Raw genomic sequence first — 18,150 nt, forward strand, 5'->3', positions numbered from 1 at the left:
ATAGTCGACAAATCTCTGACGAGTATTCTGATTCTTATTATATGCATATATCGTATATAAACTACGATAACTGCAAGGGCCTCCACTAAGTAACTTTCACCAATGTGTAAATAATGTACACTCCGTCTCAAATATGGTTAATGGCAAACACCACATCTAACTCAATTATGACATCCGGGTACAAAATCTGAATGCAAATACATACTGGAAAACATTTGTGGGGGAATAATTTTACAAAAAGAAAACATCTAAGTTGTTACGTGTTACTAATGGGTCACTAGTGAGAAACTGTTGCGAATGTTGAGCAGAGAACATATTTTCGAGTCGCAAATTCATTTGCAATTGGTATTATGTGTCATAAAATGACCATGGCTAAACTATAAACAGAAACTAGATATCCCGTAAACAACCTGCAAAGGCACTGTAAGAAATAACCAGGAATCAAATGGCAAATGAAGGTTCATTACGATACACAACCGGTATCAGTTTCCTGATAATCAAGCCTCAAAGCAAGAACGAACGTTATGCCGGTTAATGTCATGTACTCACTCAATAACCTACAAAAACCATGAACACAGGACAACATAACCCGAAAATAAACACAAGTCTATTCCGTTATAATCACAACACATTCTGTTATCTCAACTGTATGTCAACTGTCAAACACACAAAACGCATGACAGGTCTATTATAAATTTGTTTCCAGTGCATCGAACTACGAAAAATACCAACAGTTGTGAACGAAAGTCACATTTTGAAATTTCTTTTATGCTTTGAAAGCACTGATTTCACTGGCCTTAGTTGTATAATTAGTACTTACAATTTGATTGCCTATTTTACAGGAAAAACTCTATTGAAGCTATCAAAAACCGGGTGTACTATCACTATTATTTATTATTCAAATGTTGGTTACATTGGAAACAAAACAGAAATGACCTAGTGTGGAACATTTGTTTTAGGTTAAGATGTACGAAAACAATACAAATTGAAAGACAGTTGTTTTGCCGGCAAAAAATCGCCGAAATATATTAAGAGATGGAGACTAGTGTTATATGTGTGACTGAAATGGATACAGACAACTGTCAGAGAGAGGAAATTAAGGTGTGACATTATTCGCAGTTTGTTAATTTGCAACCACTTGTTAAGTTTAATATCAAATTATCACTAAAAATCCATGGTATTTAAAATTTTTGTAGGCTGGTGGGATACTGGAAGCAGGATGTGTTTACTTGATAATGAGGGAAGGCTGTCATGTATCCCTAAGTTCTAGAACAGAATGGTTACTGGAACATCTAAACAAAACAGTTTCCATCGAAGAAACGCAGACTGAAGTAAGTGAAGTATTTTATGTTGCAGTAAACGGTAAACCGTTCAGAAGCGTGTGAAGTTTTGCGTAAGGTAATGTGGTATAAGTCATAGGTCTGCACTGTCAGATAACACAGTAGACGAATTAGATTTCACGACCGCGTAGACTTATGATCCCTTTTCTTCGTTTTTTAACACACATACACAAAAAACAGCATACACGAATTTCCCTAGGTTTTTTCTTAATTTATCACATTTCATATTTTAAAGAGTTTATTACAACTGTATGAATTTGTTTGCCTAATCTCAAATTTATAAGTGACAGTAGACTAGTGGTCATTATGTATTGCTGCTGCAACTGGGGAATTGTTTGTTAGGAGCAGTATTTCATGTAGTTTCCACTTACTAACCCAGCCAATAATACCCTTTGATGGTTGCACTGAGAATACTACTGGTTCTTCACTGTCATTACATCATCTTCCTGTACACAATTTTTCTCGTTGTTCCATTCTCACCATAAACTAGGACCTGTTCTGATAATAGCAGTGCAGAGATATGAACGCTATGAGGATAACACATGGCAATTTGATTTGTTAATTTTAGGCTGTTACATATTCTGCGTTTTCACTGTGTGTGTGATGTAATGAGTCAGTTCTATGTGAAGTTCGAAATAATGACCTTACTTATGCCACCAGTTTACCTTGACCCATGACATCATCAAAATGTGACACAAACAGACTCACTGGTATCCAATATGCTTATAAAATCAATTCCATAACAAGAATTTCCGCTATTTTCATGACATGACATTTATTGGCCTAACTATTTCTGAACTAGACCCACCTGTTATTATAACTTCTCACGTAGTATATGCCATGGATCAGAATGTAATCACAACCAAAATAGTGTATTCATATTCGTTAGCTTTGACAGCTCACAATCAAACTGTCGCATTCAAGCCTACCTAGACTTTGAGCTTCTCTATAGATCAGTCAATCTCCGTAGTATAGAAGAAAATAAATACCGTTATTGTTCTGTCCTATCTCTGTTTGCACTTGTATGATGTCGTATGCCATATCATCATGTTGTCAAGGGTCAGAGCTGCTGCCCAGTACTGATAGGTTCAACTGACCAGTCAGGTTAATGAATCAAGTAAAATCTGACATTTGTACATTAAGCCTACCACTTTCTTGAGCTCATAATCTTTCCACGAAACAGTTCATAGCCCAAAATGGACAACTGACAGCAGTACCCAATAGAAACACCCTTTTTTTTCTCTCAATACACATCAAGTACTGTCACTTGCATTAGCTCATTTAGTACTAAACATTTATTATAATTAATGTTTGAGCATTGTCAGTTTACTTTCTTTTATGTTTGATGTTAGCTAAGGTATACCATGCCTTGGTTGCTCCATAGTGTTCTCATACACTCTGCTGTGTTCATTACCGGCACAGTATCCAAACAATCTTATGTTTCAGTTTAAAACTCTATGTTTTAACTGCAGGTGCTGAAACCATTTCCTTTTACAATCACATTCTCTCTTCTAGTAGTGTTTGGCTTTGTACAGAAATTTGGAAAGGAACAGAAGTGTGCTTCTCCTTCCACTGCCACAATGTGACTGTTTAGATATCTAATTGCGTATGCTTCTGTGGCCATTGTCAGTTGACCATTTCGGCCATGGTTACAGAAGCCTTCTTCTGGATCTGGTACAATACTCAGAAAACTTTAATATCAGCTGCAGCTGTTTAGGTGTACACCAGAAAGATATAAATCTTCTACTTTCCAAATGGAGTATAGACATTTTAACCAGCCAGCAGTCAAATCAGTTACAAAAGACCTTAGAGCTTTTTTCTGCATTACCCAGTATTGGGTGTCTCAAAACATTGGGCAGTACGGTAGTGCCAGTGTGTCTCTCAGCGGCTGCAATAAATAATCATTCAAGCTCATGATAGCTAGACTTTTCCTCTACTGTAACTTCTGATGTTATTACCCAAACAGTATCGGAACATTAACGGGTACCATGCTTGAATATGTCTGTGAGTGATACAAGCTTTTTTACTAGTTTATGCTGCACTGTTCATTAGAATGCACAGCTATAGCTGCCTCTGTCCTTTTTTTTCACATGATCTCTTTTTTTTTCATGTGACTTTCATCATACCATACTCCATATATACAGGGTGAAGCGAAATTCGTACACTTGGGCTTTGCAGCGCGACTACTCACATGCCAGCGATAAAAACATATCTCTCACAAAATTTCATCTGGCGAGTGCACACGGCAGAAAAAGGATGTTAAGGAGTGGCAATCTGGCAACACTGTAACTACATGTCTGGTAACTACCTCTGTCAGCACATATTTATTCGTGCTGTATAGTTGCTGCAGTGGATAGAGTTTTGGGTTGGGAAGCATTTTTTTAAATTTGCTAATTTCATTCTGACATTTCATACTGTAATATACACCATTTGTTAGGTCACATGTGTACTAAATTGACAACATTTTGTAATGATGAACATAACAAATATGTGGTTAGACGAATAAGTTGAAACAAATGACCTGTCATAGGACAGAATAACAACAAAAACAATATAAATTTAGAGATGCTAAAGATGATAGCACAATACAATAACACAACATCCTCTTGTCATTTATATTACATGTAATATGAGTGCTCAGATGTCACACATTAGCAACCAGTGACAATAATAATGTCCATATTAATGACCACATGACCTCTACAACAGAATACATTGTCCTCGGAACAACAGATGCTCAAAGTGACTTCCCTGCATGTCCAAACATTGTGCAGCCTGCCAGATCATACAGCTCTGGACCCTTCGCAGCAAAGCTGCATCCACAGTAACAAGAACAGCATGAACATGTGCTACCAATTCTTCCACACTCATCAGCAGAGTAGAGTACACATGTTCCTTCAGGTGTCCCCACAGGAAGAAATCCAGAGGATTTAGGTCAGGTGAACGCGGTGGCCATACAACTGGACCTCCACGTCCAAGCCATTTCCCTGGAAATTTTCTGTCCATGTGCTGTTGCACAACAGTTCCAGAGTGTGGAGGTGCACCATCATGTTGGAACCATGTCCTCTGCAGAACATTTAGGGGAACATCTTTCAGTGCATCAGGCAGATATTTTGAGAGGAATGCATGATACCTTCGTACAGTCAACCGTTTAGGCAACATGTAGGGGCCCAAACACCTGTCAGCCAATATTCCGGCCCAGATGTTGATACCAAAGGAAACTTGATATCCACGGTCGCGGGCGATGTGCGGGTTAACCTCACAGCAATGGTGGGCATTGTGCATATTAAAGACACTCTCATGAGTGAATGCTGCTTCATACGACCATATTATGGTGTTCACGAAGTCATCATTGGCTTCCTGTTGTTGTTTGAGCCATTCACAGAATTGAATCCGCTGATGGCGATCTTCAGGATACAGGTGTTGCATGAAAGCATAATGATAGGGGTGCAGCCCATGCTCGTGCAGCACGTTAATGACCGTGTGTTGAGAGACACGCAGCTGCCTTCTATGCTACGTGTACTTCGCTGAGGTTCTTGGTGTATGACCTCCAGAATAGCTTCCTCAGTAGCTGGAGTATGGCAAGTCTGTGGACAACCCCTGTCACGCGATGGTGGAAGGAGAGAATCTGACTGCCAAAGGCGCAGCTCCAGACGACAAAACACATTTTTATCTGGATGACCTCAACGAAGATATCTAGCAGCATATTCATGAATGGCAACACCAGCCAGGTTATCAGATGCACCAAGGACCAGAAGCATATCCACATATTCATCGTTTGTGTGTGTCATACATCTGCCACACTGGTTTAGAGGATTACTACGAGAAAATTTGATACATGTACACATTTACATTGGGGTCTGTCACGGGCACATTGCTCTGCTCACAACTAGTCCCTGTCTGGTGGACAGCGCACACAGTATAAACACTCCATCATTCCTGTGTGCTGTTCCACATAACGCCCATTACCCCTTTGATAGATATTGTTCTGCATGATTCATCCTGATCCCGCTAATTGTGAAATGTTCAGTTATGAATTACACTGTTACTCTAATGGTTATGGACATGATGTTTCCATAATCCCATCAATAGAATAATAATAGTAATAGTAATACTTTGAGATACGTACTAACCAGCATGCGATTACCAGACTCAATGTTGAAAGGCAAAATTAGCGGGACCATGGTGATAACACATACGAACAGTAACTGAGTTTGGACATTATTTTCAAAGCATGTTGCTAGTACTACTGGGCAAATAAGGCCCCAAAGAAATGTAATGGACCTGAACAAGGCAAGAATAACATTTGGTACTAATCTATGGGACCATTGGAGGAAGGTACAAAGAAAACAGGTTTTGCATCTCCTAGATGAAGTGGTGCGAAAAAGTTCATGCTCATAACATGGTAAGGGCTTCTTTCGAAGCTGACCAATCTTCTATTTCTACCATTGTAGTATGCAAGTGCAAATGTTTTCTATAGGACCCACTGCAATCACCATTGACCATTAAGATGCCAGATACTGCACCACCTCTACTACATTTACTGAATAAAAAACATATGCCTCAACCCAGGGTCAAACCACCGACCTCCTGCATGCTAACTCAAAACTCTATCCACTCCACCAGCTCTACAGCTCGACTAATAAATGATGACTGAGGTAGTTGACAAACATGTGGTTAGAGTGTTGCCAGATTGCCACTCTTTAACATCGTTTTTCTGCTGGATGTACTTGCTGGATGAAATTCTGTGAGAGACATTTTTTTTAATCGCTGGTATGTGAGGAGTCGCACTGCAAAGCCCGAGTGCGCGAATTTCACTTCACCTTGTATATTAAATAAAGGACACAGTTGTCAAATAAAGAACCAGGGATAATTAACAGTGCTGATGAGAAGGCCAGGACACCCAAGCAATAAGTGAAACATCGTGTGTGGTATATACTTTGGTATACTAGGTGTACCGGTATGAAATGAGCGTTTTTTTGTGAAAGTGAAACACTAATTTCGAATTGGAAAGTAAAAACATTTTATTCAAAGTACTGACCATTGCTTTCTATACATTTTGACCACCTTTCTGGCAATTTGTGGATACCACGCCAATAGAAATGTTCGTCTTTTGAAGCAAACCAATCAGACACCCAATTTTCTACTTCTTCGTAGGAATGGAAGTGTTCCTCAGCCAATGCGTGTCCCATTGATGAAAACAAATGACAGTCGGAAGGGGCCAAGTCTGGTGAATACGGCGGGTGGGGTAGCAGCTCCCAGCCAAGTGTTTTGATTGTATCATGAACCAGTTTCGCTTTGTGTGCAGGTGCATTGTCGTGTAAAAAAATTACTTTGCCATGTCTTCAGGCCCAGTCTGGTCTTTTTTCGGTCAATGCATAGTTCAAATTGATCATTTGTTGTCTGTAGCAATTATTAGTCACAGTTTCACCGGGTTTTAGAAGCTCATGATACACCACACCTTTCTGATCCCACTTGCCGAATCGATCTGGTTTTGCAATTGATATTGATGGTTGTCCTGGATTAACCCATGATTTTTCCCATTTAGGATTCTTAAAATAAATCAATTTTTCATCGCCAGTAACAATTCGATGCAAAATTGATTTTCTTTCATGTCTTTCAAGCAAAATTTGACAAATAGTTTTTTGGTTTTCCATCTGTCTTTCATTCAATTCATGTGGCACCCATTTTATACACTTTTGGATCTTTCCCATAGCTTTCAGACACACGTACCATGCATGTAGTATCTGCGAGTGTGCTGTCCATGTGTAGAATGGAGAAAATGCACGATCTATTCTGAGTTTGACCAACGGCAGATTTTAATGGACTGGAGGGTTGGCACGAGCATTTCAGAAGCTGCACAACTTGTCATATGTTCAAGAAGTGCTGTGGTGAGTGTCTTCAATGGATGGCAAAACCAATGTGAAACCATGTCCAGACGTTGTGGGGTTGGGTGGTCACTCCTCATTACAGATGTTGTACATTGTAGGTTGGGCAGGATGGTGAAACAGGACAGGCAGTGAACTGCGATAGAACTAGTATCACACTTTAATGTGGGGCAGAGTACAAGGGTGTCTGAACATACAGTGTACCGAACACTCCTAATGATGGGCCTCCGCAGCCGACAACTCATGCATGTGCCAATGTTAACACCATGACACTGGCAACTACAACTGAAATGGACACTTGACCATCAGCAGTGGCAGAGCATTGCATGGTTTGATGAATCCTGAAACCTTTATCACCATGCAGATGGGAGGACATGAATCCGTTGTCTTCCAGGGGAACAGCTCACTGAACCAGTACTGCGAAATAGAGAGAAGCTGGCAGCAGATCCATTATGCTCTGGGGCATCCATGGCCCCAGTGGAGCTCGTAAAAGGCACCATAAAGGCCAAGGAGTATCTACACTGATTACAGACGATGTACACCCCTTCTTGATGATCATGTTTCCCAATGCCAGTGGCATTCCTCAACAAGATAATGCAACATTTCACAAGGCCAGGAGTGTTTTGGAGTGGTTCGAGGAACCCAGTGGCAAGTTCCAATTGATGTGCTGGCTCCCCAACTCAACAGATCTGAACAGGATTGAACACATCTGGCATGTGATTGAATGTGGCGTCAGAGCTCATCATCCCCCCCCCCCCCTCCCCACGAACTTATGTCCCGTCCGTCCGTCCGTCTGGATTTGGCACAGGGACCCAAGGACTCAGTTCCGCCTGTGGCCCTCCGTCGCCGTTTTCTTGCGCTCCTCGCCTCATTTTCGGACTGTGAGACCGTCTACACTGATGGTTCCCTGGTTGATGGTCGCACTGCCTACGCTTTTGCTCATGCTGCCCATGTTGAGCAGCGCTCCTTGCCGGCTGGATGCAGTATTTTTACTGCAGAGCTGGTTGCCATATTGCGCGCTCTTGAGCATATGCGTTTCTGCTCAGGTAGGTCCATCGTCATCTGCAGTGACTCCGTGAGCAGCCTTCAGGCCATCGACCGCTGCTATCCCTCTTCTCCTCTGGTGTCCTCTATTCAGGAGTCTGTTTCCGCCATTGCCCGTTCTGGTCGTTCGGTAGTCTTGGTTTGGACGCCAGGTCATGTTGGCATCCCGGGGAACGAACGTGTTGACAGGCTGGCCAAAGGGGCGATCGACGCCCCAGCTTTGGAGATGGGCCTCACAGCTCGCGATCAGCAGCTGGTGTTGCGCCGTAAGGTGCTTGGGATGTGGTCCGCTGAGTGGCGAGGCATGACAGCGCCTAATAAACTGCGGGCTGTCAAGGAGACGACCGATGTGTGGCGCTCCTCCCTGCGGTCTTCTCGCAGGGACTCTGTTATCCTGTGTCGGCTCCGCATCGGCCATACATACCTGACGCACGGCCATCTTTTGCGTCAGGAGGATCCCCCCCTGTGTTGGTGTGGGTCCCGGCTGACGGTCGCCCACATCTTGTTAGAGTGTCCCCGACTGCGCCCCCTCCGGCAGTCTTTTAATCTTCCGGGCACTTTGCCTTTGGTTTTATGTGACAATGCCTCCATGGCTGACGACGTTTTAAATTTTATGCGTGGTGGTCCTTTTTATGGTTCCATTTAGAGTGGTCCTGCACCTTTCCCTTTGTGTGTCTCTTGTCCTCGAGTCTCTCATATTTGGTTGCAGATTTTAGCGTGTAGTCGGTTGGTTGACTCTTTTCCCTTTCTTGTTGTCGTGGTCAGTCAACCAGTCTCCGGTCATCTTCTTTTGTTCTGTTTCTTTTTGTCTGGTGTCTTCGTGTCTGTAGTGTTCGTTACTGCATTTGTGTTCTTTTAGGGCCTGGGGGGGGAGTCTCCTTCCCCTTGGGGTTTTCCCTGCTTTGTGCATTTTATACAGTCAAGAACACAGCCATGCTAGGTTTTGTATTGTAATGTATATATACACTGATCAGCCAGAACATTATGATCACCTAGCTAATTGCCAGTATGTCTACTTTTGGCACAGATAACAGTGGCAACACATTGTGGCATGGAAGCAATGAGGCCTTGATAGGTCACTGGAGGGAGTTGGCATCACATCTGCACACACAAGTCACCTGAATCCTGTAAGTTCGTGGGGAGGGGGGGGGGGGATGATGAGCTCTGACGCCACATTCAATCACATGCCAGATGTGTTCAATCCTGTTCAGATCTGTTGAGTTGGGGAGCCAGCACATCAATTGGAACTTGCCACTGGGTTCCTCGAACCACTCCAAAACACTCCTGGCCTTGTGAAATGTTGCATTATCTTGTTGAGGAATGCCACTGACATTGGGAAACATGATCATCATGAAGGGGTGTACATGGTCTGTAATCAGTGTAGATACTCCTTGGCCTTTATGGTGCCTTTTACGAGCTCCACTGGGGCCATGGATGCCCCAGAGCATAATGGATCTGCTGCCAGCTTATCTCTGTTTCGCAGTACTGGTTCAGTGAGCTGTTCCCCTGGAAGACAACGGATTCATGTCCTCCCATCTGCATGGTGATGAAGGTTTCAGGATTCATCAGACCATGCAATGCTCTGCCACTGCTGATGGTCAAGTGTCCATTTCAGTTGTAGTTGCCAGTGTCATGGTGTTAACATTGGCACATGCATGGGTTGTCGGCTGCGGAGGCCCATCATTAGGAGTGTTCGGTACACTGTATGTTCAGACACCCTTGTACTCTGCCCCACATTAAAGTGTGATACTAGTTCTATCGCAGTTCACTGCCTGTCCTGTTTCACCATCCTGCCCAACCTACAATGTACAACATCTGTAATGAGGAGTGACCACCCAACCCCACAACGTCTGGACATGGTTTCACATTGGTTTTGCCATGCATTGAAGACACTCACCACAGCACTTCTTGAACATATGACAAGTTGTGCAGCTTCTGAAATGCTCGTGCCAACCCTCCAGTCCATTAAAATCTGCCGTTGGTCAAAATCAGAATAGATCGTGCATTTTCTCCATTCTACACTTGGACAGCACACTCGCAGATACTACATGCATGGTACGTGTGTCTGACTAGCAGTCATTCCTCGCCAAGTGATGCTGCTATTGCCTGGATGGATTTGTATTGATAGTAGGTAGGTGGTCATAATATTCTTGTTGATCAGTGTAGGCAGTCACTGATTTCTGTTAGCTTCACATTATCATTCAAAATACCTGATCTTAATAACTTGTAGTTCAAATCTTAATAATGTATGTGATACAGCTTGTAAGTGTCTCTTATGTTGTTATTGTATTGTGATGTAATAGAAAAATATTTTCTTATAATTACTCATCGCTTAGACAGTTATGTTTAATGTGTCTTAATTGTGTGCTGTTTTTCTCTTTCCAGGAGCAAGAGCTCATAGTCAGATCTATCGTGCCATATGAACCCCCACCAAACTGTAATTATGAAGCTAGTCATTATTATAAATATCTCATCACACAACAGTCAAAAGTAGTTTTCCTGTCTCACAAGTACCGTATAGTTTATTGTTTAGACATGAGTCCCTCATTGTCTGCAGTGGTAAGTATGATTTGCTTTCAGTTGTTTGAGAATCAATTAGCTGAGCTTCTTAAATGCCAATTATGACTTTTTTTTTTAAGGATATTCAAAGAGGTGAAGTTATGATAGATGAGATGTTTGTTTCTTTGAAACATAGTTTGGAAGGACTAACAAAACCAGTAAGTATTTAATATTATTGTCATTAAAAGTTCATAAATACAGTTTGTTCTAAAATATTAGTATTCAGTTATGTTGAGAATATTTATTGTATACATTATTTAAATAAAATAGTGTATTTTATTTTTTTAATTTTATTTATTTATTTATTTTTTATTTTTTTGTTGCTTCACATGTGCCATATAAGGAGTCTTCATAAAATTTGTGCCTGTAATCTTACTTTTTTCACTGCTTTTATCTTGGGCAGAAGAGGGTGGACCTACAGGCAGCATAAACTTGCCCGAGAAAATAAGCTAGGTGCTGTGCCAATTTTTCACACCAATAGAACATTATGAAAAAAAAAGGTCAATATGAATTAGGATAGACTGCTTCTTACCACATAGAGGAGGCATTGAGCAGCAGGCAAGCACATTTAAAAGTAGACTGGTGGACGTTAATCAGCTTTCAGACAAACTCCTTCATCATACAAAGGGAAGAAACCCCCCTCCCCCCCCCTCTCTCTCTCTCAGGGTGGTCCATTGATCGTCAGCGGGCCAAATATCTCACGAAATAAGTGTCAAACAAAAAAACTACAAAGAACGAAACTTGTCTAGCTTGAAGGGGGAAACCAGATGGCGCTGTGGTTGGCGCGCTATATGGCACTGCCATAGGTCAAATGGATATCAACTGCATTTTTGTAAATAGGAACCCCCATTTTTTATTACATATGTGTGTAGTACGGGAAGAAATATGAATGTTTTAGTTGGACCACTTTTTTCGCTTTGTGATAGATGGTGTTGTAATAGTCACAAACATATGGCTCACTATTTTAGTTGAACAGTTGCTAACAGGTAGGTTTTTTAAATTAAAATACAGAAATTAGGTACGTTTGAACATTTTATTTTGGTTGTTCCAATGTGATACATGTACCTTTGTGAACTTATCATTTCTGAGAACGCATGCTGTTACAGCGTGATTACCTGTAAATACCACATTAATGCAGTAAGTGCTCAAAATTATGTCTGTCAACCTCAATGCATTTGGCAATACATGTAACTACATTCCTCTCAACAACGAGTAGTTCGCCTTCCGTAATGTTCGCATGAATTGACAATGCACTGACGCCTGTTGTCAGGCGTTGTCGGTGGATCACGATAGCAAGTATCCTTCAACTTTCCCCACACGAAGAAGTCCGGGGACGTTAGATCCGGTGAACGTGTGAGCCATGGTATGGTGCTTCGACGACCAATCCACCTGTCATGAAATATGTTATTCAATACCGCTTCAACTGCACGCGAGCTATGTGCCGGACATCCATCATGTTGGAAGTACATTGCCATTCTGTCATGCAGTTAAATATCTTGCAGTAACATCAGTAGAACATTATGTAGGAAATCAGCATACATTGCACCATTTAGATTGCCATCGATAAAATGGGGGCCAATTATCCTTCCTCCCATAATGCCGCACCATACATTGACCCACCAAGATCGCTGATGTTCCACTTGTCGCAACCATCGTGGATTTTCCGTTGCCCAACAGTGCATATTATGCCGGTTTATGTTACCGCTGTTGGCGAACGATGCTTCGTTGCTAAATAGGACGCGTGCAAAGAATCTGTCATCGTCCCGTAATCTCTTGTGCCCAGTGGCAGAACTGTACATGACGTTCAAAGTTGTTGCCATGCGATTCCTGGTGCATAGAAATATGGTATGGGTGCAATCGATGTTGATGTAGCATTCTCAACACCGACATTTCTGAGATTCCCGATTCTCGTGCAGTTTGTCTGCTACTGATGTGCGGATTAGCCGCGACAGCAACTAAAACAACTACTTGGGCATCATCATTTGTTGCAGGTTTTGGTTGACATTTCACACATGGCTGAACACTTCCTGTTTCCTTAAATAACGTAACTATCCGGCGAACGGTCCAGACACTTGGATGATGTCATCCAGGATACCGAGCAGCATACATAGCACACGCACATTGGGCATTTTGATCACAATAGCCATACATCAACACGATATCGACCTTTTCTGCAATTGGTAAATGGTCCATTTTAACACGGGTAATGTACCATGAAGCAAATACTGTCCGCACTGGCGGAATGTTATGTGGTACCACATACTTATACGTTTGTGACTATTACAGTGCCATCTATCACAAAGTGATAAAAGAGGTCCAACTAAAACATTCATATTTCTTTACGTACTACGTGAATATGTAATAAAAAATGGGGGTCCCTATTTAAAAACAAAAAAAAAAAAAAAAAAAAAAAAAAAAAAAAGCAGTTGATATCCGTTTGAGCTATGGCAGCGCCATCTAGCGGGCCAACCATAGCGCCATCTGCTTTCCCCCTTCAGGCTAGACAAGTTTTGTTCTTTGTAGTTTTTTTGTTTGACACTTATTTTGTGGGATATTTGGCCCTGTCACGATCAATGGACCACCCTGTATATATATATCTCCAGTTAGTGTGGCCACACTCCAGTGAGAAGCTCTCTCTACTGAAGTGAGTAGTGGTGGGCGTACGGAAGATGTGTGGAGGTTGGTTGGTTGGTTGTTTCGGGGAAGGAGACCAGACAGCGAGGTCATCGGTCTCATCGGATTAGGGAATGACGGGGAAGGAAGTCGGCCGTGCCCTTTGAAAGGAACCATACCGGCATTTGCCTGGAGCGATTTAGGGAAATCACGGAAAACCTAAATCAGGATGGCCGGACGCGGGATTGAACCGTCGTCCTCCCGAATGCGAGTCCAGTGTCTAACCACTGCGCCACCTCGCTCGGTGATGTGTGGAGGGAGAGGTAGGGTGGTGGAGGGGAGAGATGGCAGGATACAGGTTGTGTGTGTGTGGTGTGGTGAAGCTACTGTAGTGCTGCTTGTGTGAATCCGTATAGACAGGTGTGGGACAGAGACAGGATGGTGGGCTGCTAGGTGCAGCATTGGGCATTGGGGCAATGGGAGAGTTGTGCTGAGGGGTGGAACCGGGGGGGAGGGGGGGGGGGGGAGCAGAGAGAATGAAAGGACCCGGACCCTGCAGGTGAGCTGGGGAGACAAATGGTGTGTGTGGCTGGAGTGTGTATTGGAGAATGGAGGCCTTGGCTTCACCGTCTGGACTGTGAGGAAATACATACTACTAAAACACAACAACGCTCAACCTCAAAGTGTGCTACGTGCTGATGAGGTGAATGGCTGTTGAGGTAAAACAGTATCTAGCAGGCAACCTTGGGGGCACCTGTGCTCCCCCTTCTCCCCCCTCTTCCCTGTTGCATAAGGTTTGCTCAGGCATGCAGGGCTCTGTCTGGGTGGACATTTGTTTCCCTAGCATCTCCTGGGATGGAACTTCTGTGAGGGCGTGGTTACCTGCTCTGATATAATGGATGTGGACCTTGTGGAGTTATGTGAAGAATAGAAAAACGTGGGCATCCCAGAAGTGCAAAACTAAATGAGGAGAGTCAGTGGCACATTGGAAAAATCTGCAACGTTTATTCTAGGATCTACCGCTCCAGAATTACATGAACACATCCTTGCAGGCTATATCCTTCTTAAGGTTCACCTATTTGTTCCTAACCCAATGCGATGTCAAAGATTTGGCCATACCACTGTGGGGTGTAATGAGAGGGCTACATGTGGAAATTGTGGAGGCCCAGCTCACAAATTAGGCAATTCTTGTACACTTCCTCTGAAATGTATAAACTGCTCGGGGGATCACCCAGTATCGAGCAGAAAGTTTGAGATGTACAACAAGGAAAGGAAAATTCAGGAGTTGAAAGTCACGAGATGCATACCCTATTACAGCAAAGCTAAAAAAGCTTTCAAAGCTTTGCAACCTCCTGTTTTTGATACCTCTTTTCCATCAGCCCTTAAGCAGCCAATCGCCAAGTGTGATGCCTCCACACAAACTCGGGCCACAGATTCAAGTATGAGTGCATAGGCTTGTCAGTGTACCTGTGGGGGAAAAACTACACGTGAGCCAAGAATCATTCAGAAGCCATCAGCAATGGGCTTACAACATAAGCCACATACTGCTGTCCACCATCAGAAGCCTACTAAGCTATCCCCTCAGCACAAGCAACCAACTCCTCCCATAAGTAAGGATAAACATCCCTCAAAAAGTAGTTTGGAGTTGAAGAAAGTGGCAGTTAAATCTTCGGATTGATGAGCTTTCTCCCTCTCAGATGGGGACTTTACTCTTGAGGATATGGATTTACACCTGGAGGAACCGGAGGGCTGGGCACCAGCTAACATGCCCCCTGACCTCCCAGCTAAATCACTGCCTTTGTGGTAGAAAGACAAGACCAACCATCACTAATCAGTGGCTCCCACAGAGACTTCTGCATTGTGGTGGAATTTAGATGGATTCCGATCACATCTGGAAGAATTGCAGCTCCTGATACAGGAGAAACCGTTCTGCATCTGCTTACAAGAAACTCATTTTAAAGTCACCGACACACCTGTATTAAGGGGTTACCACCCCTACAGGAAGGACGATGTTACGGAAGACAGGGCTAAGATGGAGTGGCTGATTTCACTGATGACAGATGCTATTCTTCTCCTGTCCCTCTTACCACAGCCAAACATGCAGTTGCCGTGAAAGTTCTAGCACCATTTAACATCACAATGTGTTCTTTATGTCTTCAACCTCATGATCCTGTGGATGCAGATGCACTGACAGAACTCTCCCAGGCAATCCCATGCCCATTCTTCCATGTGGGGGACTTCAATTCACACAACATGCTGTGGGACTCTGCCACCACTTGCTCCATGAGTCAAATTATCAAGCGACTTGTCCATTCTGAGAATATCTGCCTTTTGAACTCAGGTCAGTTCTCACACTTTTCCACAGCTTCAGAATCTTTTCGAGCCATTCATCTTCGTTTTTGCTCCCCAGGTAGTGCAGACTCAGTTCTGTGGGAAGTGGCTACAGATTTACATATTAATGACCACTTTCCACTGTGGGTCCATCTGCCGGTTCAGACGGTGGTCGACAGGAGACCACGAAAATGGATGATTCAAAGGACAAATTGGTTGCAGTACAGTTGACAGGCCATTTTGAACAAAAGGAATGTGTGCAGGAGATGGTGACCCATATCACTTGTGAGATCCAACAGGCTGCTGCAGAGTCCATCCCACAATCTAGAAAGCACCTCAGACAACAGCCTGTACCTTGGTGGAATGACAACTGTCTGAGGAGAATGATAAAAGAATCGAAGAGGGTTTCCTGGAAGGAATTACAACTTCCGTTAATTGTTCCACTTCCACCGTGGGAAAGCATGGGGAGCTGACAGGTCCCGCCTCCTGTAGTTTTATAGGACATTTGTTTGATCACATTCAGATTATGGCAGAGTGGTCTGTGGATGAGCCTGTATTTCCTGCCTCAAGATCTTAGATGCTGTCCTCAGTGAGGGCATTCAGATATCGACTGGAGCTTTTCGGACCATCCCAGTTTGTAGTCTGTGTGCAGAGGCCGGTGAACCACCACTCTGGCTTTTGCAACATATCCTTTTGGCTTGAGAGGCACTGAGACTCTCAATGTCACCTCAGTCATTGGCATTTAGTGCAGTGGTCCAACCAAACTTTGAACAGTTGTTCAGGAATCGGTCCCATGTGACCAAGCCATTTGGAATACGTGCTACTGACTGTCTCAAGGATCCAGATTTATACAGGTGGATTCTAGAAAGAGAATGTCCTCAATTGTTCTGCTGTTTTCCCTGATAGGGATTTCAAAGTGTGTCTTCTGGAACAATTTACAAGTTATGATGTGGAACTATATGGCAGTATGATGGCACTGGAGAGAATTCACAGACATCACCATACAAGGTTTCTTGCCTGTTCATACTTGCTTAGTGCACTACAAGCACTTCACCAGATGTATCCAGTAGACCAGCTGATTCAGCTCATCCATGACTCCTTACAATAGCCCCAGCATCGTGGCAAGGAGGTGATCTTTTGCTGGGTACCTGGCCACATCTGGATATAGGGAAAACAACATGGCTGAAGAAGTAGCCAAGGAAGCATGTCAAGATGGTGTTATCTGCCGGTGTCCCATTCCGTTGCACACTGCCATCTCATTTTCTGACTGTTGCATCATGCATCAGTGGGAGACTGAATGGTTGAAAGTGACAGAAAACAAACTGCAGTCACTCAAATCATCCACACTGGCGTGGTGGACTTCATGTCAGCCTCAATGCTGGAAGTGGGTTTTGCTTACCAGGCTGTGCGTCAGACATAGCCCTGTAACACATGGCTTCCTCCTCTGGTGGGAGTATCCCACCACTCTGTGAGGTTTGCGGTGTGCACTTTCAGTTCAGTATATTTTGACAACGTGTGTCTCATAGACTGGTATCAGGGCAGCCCTCATTCTTGATGGAGATCTGCCCACCACCCTCGCTGATACTGATTCCTATACAGAGTGGTGAAATTTTGTGAACTGTCAGATATCATCCCTAAAGTGGTGGGGAAGGGAGGCAGACTTTAATGCATTATAAACTGCTCTGTATGTGGGGACAGCCTTTGTCACCATCCATGAGATGCTGACTTTTCATCAGGGCACTGATGACCATGATGTTGAGTGCCTCTCACATAAAATAATAATAATAATAATAATAATAATAATAATCCCCGTGGAGGCCCGGGAAAAGAATAGGCCTCCGGTATGTTCTGCCAGTCGTAAAAGGTGACGAAAAGAACAAACCACTAATAGGGCTAACCCCCCTTTTAGTGTGATTAGTTGGTTCAGGACAGAACTAAAGAAGCCTCGGACAAGCGCCGTTATGGTCGGGGACGACGCTTGAACCCTATGCCCGCCCACAATGGTAACGACACTGCTAGCCAACTGGAAAATGATTTAAATCCAAATAGAGGTGTTTTGCAGGATATGCTTCCTGCAACCACCCTAGAAGGAAAACAAAGACAGAGGATGAGATGGTCAGATGAAGTTAATAGACACCTCATGTTCTGTTATTACCAAGCAACAAACCTAGGAACCAACACAACTGGATACAGATCACAAGTATACACAACATTTATTACCAGATACCCAGAATTAAAATTTTTAACAGAACAACGACTAGCTGATCAGATCCGTGTAATAATAAAAAATAACAGGATACCCCAGTCAGAATTAGAAAACATCAAACAACAAGTACAACAAATACTGGAATAAAATGATGTGCAATCAGAAGAAG

At 43.1% G+C, this 18,150-nt stretch overlaps 1 protein-coding gene across 1 annotated transcript in view; it reads left to right on the top strand.

Annotated features, from left to right (window-relative positions):
- Positions 1–958: 958 nt before the first annotated feature.
- Positions 959–18,150, top strand: part of LOC124555988 (KICSTOR complex protein SZT2-like) — a 211,179-nt gene continuing 193,987 nt past the window's right edge. The window contains exons 1-4 of the mRNA XM_047130033.1: positions 959–1,101; positions 1,197–1,331; positions 10,658–10,831; positions 10,912–10,989. Coding sequence (XP_046985989.1) covers positions 1,036–1,101; positions 1,197–1,331; positions 10,658–10,831; positions 10,912–10,989 — 453 coding nt within the window. The 5' untranslated portion in view covers positions 959–1,035. The remainder of the gene's footprint in view (positions 1,102–1,196; positions 1,332–10,657; positions 10,832–10,911; positions 10,990–18,150) is intronic.

This window comes from Schistocerca americana, chromosome X (assembly GCF_021461395.2).
Source record: "Schistocerca americana isolate TAMUIC-IGC-003095 chromosome X, iqSchAmer2.1, whole genome shotgun sequence".
NCBI lineage: Eukaryota > Metazoa > Arthropoda > Insecta > Orthoptera > Acrididae > Schistocerca > Schistocerca americana.